Raw genomic sequence first — 6682 nt, forward strand, 5'->3', positions numbered from 1 at the left:
GCAAGCGCCTGCAGAGAGTGGTAAAGACTGCAGAGAAGATCACCAGGACTCTACTGCCCTCTCTGCAGAGTATCTACCAGCACAGGGTGCATAGGAAAGCTGTCTTAATCCTCCAGGGCCCCACCCACCTCCAGCATGGACTGTTTATACCTCTACCCTCCGGTCGGACGCTCAGAAGGACCTCTAGGCTGAAAAGCTCTTTCTTTCTGACTGCCATCAAACTCCTAAACAGCTGACTCAGGATCTACCTCATGTAATTCCATCTGCACTGTTTACATACTCATTTTGCACATGCATAATTGCAGACTCACTGCTGAGTAGTGCCAAGTCAAGATTTTTATTTGCCATTTATGCATAAACAGACAATCTAGGCATATAGGAATTCTTGTGCAGCTCTCCTTTGGAGTCAGGTAAGGAGTCAAAAGCCAGAAAGAACACTTGGTCTTAAAATAAAAAGGTTACATAAAGGCAACAAAGTATTAAAAACTGCAGTACACAAAAACAGGGTAATAGTATTCCCCAGTGAACTTCAAACATCGCACTTAGTAATTCCATGCATTGCATGCAATGACGCTATCACCGATGTAGCCAATGCTTATGAAAACTTAGATAATAATGTTACAAATGACTACTTAAGGCCATCTCGTCACCATCTCTCATCCAGTTATGCTATTGCTATGGCTTTAAAAGTGTGCTATAACTAAGTTTAGGACTTGAGAACATTTCAATAAAAGTTAATTTTGATTACCTTGAAATGTAGATCAACAAGTTCAAGGTTCAAGGATTTTATTATCAATTTACCATATGTGAAAATTGAAATAGCATTTCTCTTTCACCTAGTATTGGGTGCCATAACATTTTGGAACTAAAATAGGATAAAGTAGAATAGAATAAGAACTGGATTGATGTAATTAGGATAAATCTAAATGGTACAGCCAATAAGCTGTGACTCAAAACCGTGTACAGTCAGTGACAGTAGAGCAAACAATTAATAGGAGATTGTCAGATGGTTCAGCATCACCAGGGCATTGGTGATGAGGTGCAAATAGCATATGAGGTATACATGGACAGTATTGCAAATGACCAACAGCAGCAGATATCCCAGCAACAAAAAAACAGCAGCAGATTTACATATAACAGACAGTAAAACAGCAGAGGTGTTTTTTTTGTTTGTTTCCACAACAGTCAGCAGCAGATTTACATGTAATATAACAAGAAGGGGGAATGTATTGAGTTTGTGCAACAGCAGGGTTAGTCTTTTTATATTTGTTTATGTTCTGTGGTGGGTTACAGTCCAGAGGCAGAGGGGGGAGGTAATGAACAGCGTTCAGCATCCCCACAGCCTGGTGGATAAAGCTGTTTGTAAGTCTGGTGGAGTGGGCTTGAAAACTCCGATAACTTCTCCCTGAAGGCAGGAGTCTGAAGTGGGAGTATGCAGGGTGGGAGGTGTTATCAGAAATGCTGATGGCTCTGTGGGTTAGGCAGGTGTTAAAAATGTCCATGAGAGAAGGCAGAGGGGCACCGATGATCTTCTTGGCTGTTTTCACTATGCGTTGCAGGGTCCTTCTGCAGGAGGCAGTACAGCCTTCGTTCCACACAGTGATGCAGCCAGTAATGATGCTCTCAATGGTGCCCCGGTAGAAGCACATGATTGGGGGTGGGACACTGGCTCTCCTCAGTTTGTGGAGGAAGTAGAAGCGTGTTTGAGCTTTCTTGGCTAGTGATGTGGTGTTGTTGGTCCAGGAGAGGTCCTCAGAGATGTGCACCACCAGGAACTTGCTGCTGCTCACTCTCTCCACTACAGCACCGTCGATGGTCAGTGGTGGATGTTTTAGAGGTTTTCTCCTGAAGTCCACACATGATGTCTTTAGTCTTCCCCACATTGAGGGAGAGGTTGTTGTCCTTACACCACTGGACCGGTTGGCACACCTCACTCCTGTAGTTGGCCTCATTGTTGTTGGTAATGAGGCCAACCACAGTCGTGTCATCCGCAAACTTGACTATGTGGTTGGTGCTGTAGGTTGGCACACAATCGTGGGTTGGCAGTGTGAAGAGCAATTGGCTGAGCGCGGAGCCCCTGTGCTCAGTGTGATGGAGATGTTGCTGCTGACCCGCACATTTTGTGGCCTCCCCGTTAGAAAGTCCAGCACCCAGTTGCATAGAGAGGTTTTGAGTTCAAAGTGTCCAAGTTTTTGTATAAGCTGCTGGGGAATGATTGTGTTGAATGCTGAACTGAAGTCTAGGAACAGCATTTGCACATAAGAGTTCTTTGAATCCAGGTGGGTGAGGGCTGGATGGAGAACAGCAGTAATGGCATCCTCTGTGGACCTGTTTGACCTGTATGCAAACTGAAATGGGTCATGAGAGGGAGGAAGAATGGACCTGACGTTCTGCATGGCCAGCCGCTGGAAGCACTTCATACTAGTTGAAGACAGTGCTACAGGCCAATAGTCATTGTAACTGTTTGGGTGGGGTTTCTTTGGAATTGGAACTACAGTATTATGGCGGTCTTGAACCATGTGGGAACAACTGCTTGGCTCGGGGAGATGTTAAAGATGTCCGTGAGGACATCCTCGAGCTCTTCGGCACAGTCCTTTAAAACATGATCAGGTATGTTATCCAGTCCAGCTGCCTTGCGTGGGTTAATCGTGGAGAGGGTCTTCTTCACGCTGGCTGTGGACAGACACACAGCCTCTTTGCCTGGGGGAGGGGTGGACTTCTGTGCTGGTGTGTTCTGTGTTTCAAAGTGGCCAAAGAAGTCATTGAGGCTGTTCAGCAGAGAGATGTCACTATCACAGCTCTGAGGTGGGGGTTTATAGCCTGTGAGGGTTTGGATGCCCTGCCAGAAACTCTGTGCATCTCTACTGTTGCTGAAGTGTGCAGATATTTTCTTGCTGTATTGGTGTTTTGCCTCCCTACTTCCATGGGATAGGTTGGCTCTTGCTGTTGCTAGGCCTGCGGTGTCACTGGCCCTAAAGGCTGCATCCTGAGCCCTCAGGAGTCTGTGAACCTCACCTGTCATCCATGGCTTCTGGTTGGCACGAACACTGATATTTTTGGGGTAAGTATCATCAATGCACTTTGTGATGTATGCTGTGATGGCCTCAGTGTATTCCTCTATGTCTATGTGATTATTGTGAGTGGCTGCTTGTTTGAAAATGTCCCAGTCTGTAGTGTCAAAACAGTCCTTCAGAGCAGAGGAAGCCCCCTCTAGCCACACACATACCTCCTTTTGTGTTGGGTCTGATGGCTTTTACCTTGGGTCTGTATGCAGGTCTCAGTATGAAGGCGATGTGATCAGAGAGACCCAGGTGGGGGAGGGGGAGGCTTTGTATGCTGCCTTGCATGCAGTGTACACAAAGTCCAATGTGTTGTCTCCTCTCAGTGGAAAGTCCACATGTTGGTGCAGATTGGGCAGTAAAGCCTTTAAGTCCATGTGACTTAAGTCCCCAGCTGTGATGAGGAATTGGTAGCATGTTAGTCCAGCTAGCTGGATAGCAGAGTCCGGGATGTTGTCGTTTAGCCACATCTCTGTAAAGATGAGAACCCAGCAGTCCCTTGCGTCATGCCATGCAGATCTCAGGAGCTGTATGTGGTCGATTTTCCTGTCCAGTGAGCATACATTGGCCATAATGAGGGATGGTATCACGGGTCTGTGTGGGTTAGCTACTAGCCTAGCCTGGATGTCTCCACGTTTGCTCTGCTTCTGTTTACGCTCGCAATGCTTCCGACACCTCCTCTCAGGGGGTGATGCAGCCGGTGTAGGGGTTGATGTAGGAATCCAGCGGAGACGCCCCAGGCCTTGAAGTTCCTCTGTAACTTCCTGGTCCAAGTTGAAATGTTTTGACTTATATCATATATCCACAAGGCAGAGGCGACTGTATCTTGGGCACAATGTAGACGTTGAACTATGTGCACCAGAACATAAACACAAAAAACGCGAACACACACTATAACGTACATTTTTAGGCACACAACTGGGAGAGAGAGGGACCACTGCGTTCGTTCGTGCCACCATGATAAAGACAGTACTTTAAATTCCAACTACTACTTCTACGAGGTTGCCGGGCCACCATTTTCTTGTGTGCAGTCAGGTTGCTCTTCTTGGTATGGTAGGGAAAACACTGAATGTAGTTGAATTAAAAGTACAACATTTGTCTCTAAAATGTGGTGAACTCTGATTGTGATGCAGGAGAAAATGAAAATAATAAGGTATAGATACCTCAAAATTGTATTTAAGTGTTGTATTTGTGTTGATGTAGTTTCCACCACCACCATTGTTCCATCATTGACTAATAAGCATAGAGGCTATAACAAAGAAAAGTAAGGAAAGATGGTGGTGAGTGGGGGAGGATGGGCTGCGAATAGGCTCGGATGTGGAAAAACTGAAATATTAAAGAAAAAGTTATCAACTTCAGATTAGTCACACTTCTTATGTCAGAGTGGCTAAGTGTTGTGTTTCACTGTGTACTCTAATCAGTTCTACATGACTTATTTTCTAATCTCTTTGTTCAATGCAACCGACTTCCAAGTACTAGTCAGTGTGTGACAGACTCTTGGTGTTTTTGAGTTATTTTATGTGCTGTCTTTGTTGTTCCCAGGCATGTGATGACCTCAGCAAATGGACTGTGCTGCTGGAGTCTGCTCTGGTCTGTGGTCCACAAATAGAGACTATTTCATTCGTCATTGAAGCAACAGGAAGCAGAGTGGGCAACCATTCTCCTCACACATCGAAGAAAGTAGGCACTGCTTACATTATATTGCCAGAACATATTATACTTCAGCAAAGCTGGCTTCTAGCAGATATAATTTTCCTCTCATTATACCCTAATTTCATAAAATTATAGTTCATATCTGTGTATATGTGTGTATATGTATATATTAGGGCTGGGCACATTAACGTAATACTTCAATAACGCCGACAATTTTTTTTTTATTGCACATTAACGCTGTTTATTTTTATTATTATTATTTTGAAAGGCCGTTGCTCACTGGCTCTGAATACACATACAGACAAACCATGGGTCACAGTAGGGGCGGGGTGTTGATCAGTACTGGCTTGAGATGGGCGTCATCACGTGTCTCAACCAATAAGAGCATTTGGGGCGGGCCTAAGACCGCTACAGTGCTCAGGTGAACTGGTCCAACTTGGCGACTTTCTCGCTAAATCTGGCGACTTTCCAAATCCTCTTGGCGACGTTTTTGTCAAAAGTGAATAGTGACAAATCTAGCGACTTTTTCTGGTGTTTTGGAGACTAACATGAAAGCATGTATCACTCTGCATTTACTGTCCTCAACGAGCAGTGAGTGCTGCCGTGAGCCCCTCCCCCGTCCCAAAGCTCCCACAGTAGCCTGACGCAGCAGTTCCACCTGTAGTCTAGTGATGGGAAGTTCGGCTCTTTTCAGAGAGCCGGCTCATTTGGCTCAGCTCCCAAAGAGCTGGCTCTTTCGACTCCTGAATGGCTCTTAATTTAGGGTTTTTTTGTAGGCCTTTATTTTACTATAACTTTGAAAAATTTATGGTTTGTGTGTTGAAAACCCTTTCATGTGCAGTGTTTTTATGAGAAGCCTTATAATTGCCTAATTTTGTGCATTTATTCTGTTACAAAACCATTCTTTTGTTTAATATTTTAATCTAACATTTTATTGCACAAATTAACAAAACTGCAAATAAATCCACAGAACAGAACCAGAACCAAACTCAAGCAAACAGTTTTATACCAGCCTTATAATTGCCAAATTTTGTGCATTTATTCTGTTACAAAACAGTTCTTCCTTTTTTTAAATATTTTAATCAAACATTTTTATTGCACAAATGAACAAAAAACTGCAAACAAATCCACAGAACAGAACCAAACTCAAGCAAACAGTATTAATGTCCTCAGTGAAGGTTGGCATTCAAAAAAGTCAGATGCCTCAGCTTGGATGGACTGATCCGATTTCTTCTCTCGGTGAGTATCTGCCCTGTTTTTGAGAAGATTCTCTCGGAAGGAACAGATGTTGCCACAATACACAGTCTCCCCTCCATCACCTTCACCAGGCGTGGAAAGACTGAGGCCTTGGCCTGCCACCAGCTCAGTGGGTCTTCTGCTCGTTGGATGATGGGCTCCTCAAGATAAGACCTCACCTCCATTACAGCATCAGCTGTAGGATTTCTCCTTGCAGCATCTCCTGTAGCTCTTTCATCAAAAAGCCTCCAAACAACAGAGGTTTGTGGTTCCTCATCCACTTGGCCTTCTAATGGTGGAGCTGGCTGGCTGCTGGGGGTGCATTTTGCTGCTGCTGCACTAATTCTCTGATGTGCCTCATCAACAGCTCTGTTGTCACTGAATGCAAGTTTTTTAAACCTAGGATCCAATAATGTGGCTTCTGAGAGGACAGTGTTGTACTCCATACGCAGAAATTTTCGGTCCATGGCTGAACAAAGAGTTGTGCGCAGGAGGCGCATTTCGGCCGCCTGTATCCAGGATCTTGTCCTATCGGTCATGACCCACAGCTCATGACCATAAGTGAGAGTCAGAACGTAGATTGACCAGTAAATCGAGAGCTTTGCCTTACAGCTCAGCTCCTTCTTCACCACAACGGACCGGTGCATCGACCACCTCACTGCAGAAGCTGCACCGATCCGCCGGGTGCTGGAGGGGAGGGGCACTGTTTGCGGGAAGGGTTTGGGATGAGGTGG

General features: G+C 45.0%; 1 protein-coding gene across 1 annotated transcript in view; it reads left to right on the forward strand.

The window, feature by feature from the left end:
- The window catches only part of hlcs (holocarboxylase synthetase (biotin-(proprionyl-CoA-carboxylase (ATP-hydrolysing)) ligase)), a gene marked incomplete at its 5' end in the record, with an annotated part of 94273 nt that overhangs the window by 35635 nt on the left and 51956 nt on the right, over positions 1-6682 (forward strand). The window contains 1 exon segment of the mRNA XM_020620611.1: positions 4602-4739. Coding sequence (XP_020476267.1) covers positions 4602-4739 — 138 coding nt within the window.

This window comes from Monopterus albus, unplaced genomic scaffold (genome assembly GCF_001952655.1).
Source record: "Monopterus albus unplaced genomic scaffold, M_albus_1.0 scaffold243.1, whole genome shotgun sequence".
Classification (NCBI taxonomy): Eukaryota; Metazoa; Chordata; class Actinopteri; order Synbranchiformes; family Synbranchidae; genus Monopterus; species Monopterus albus.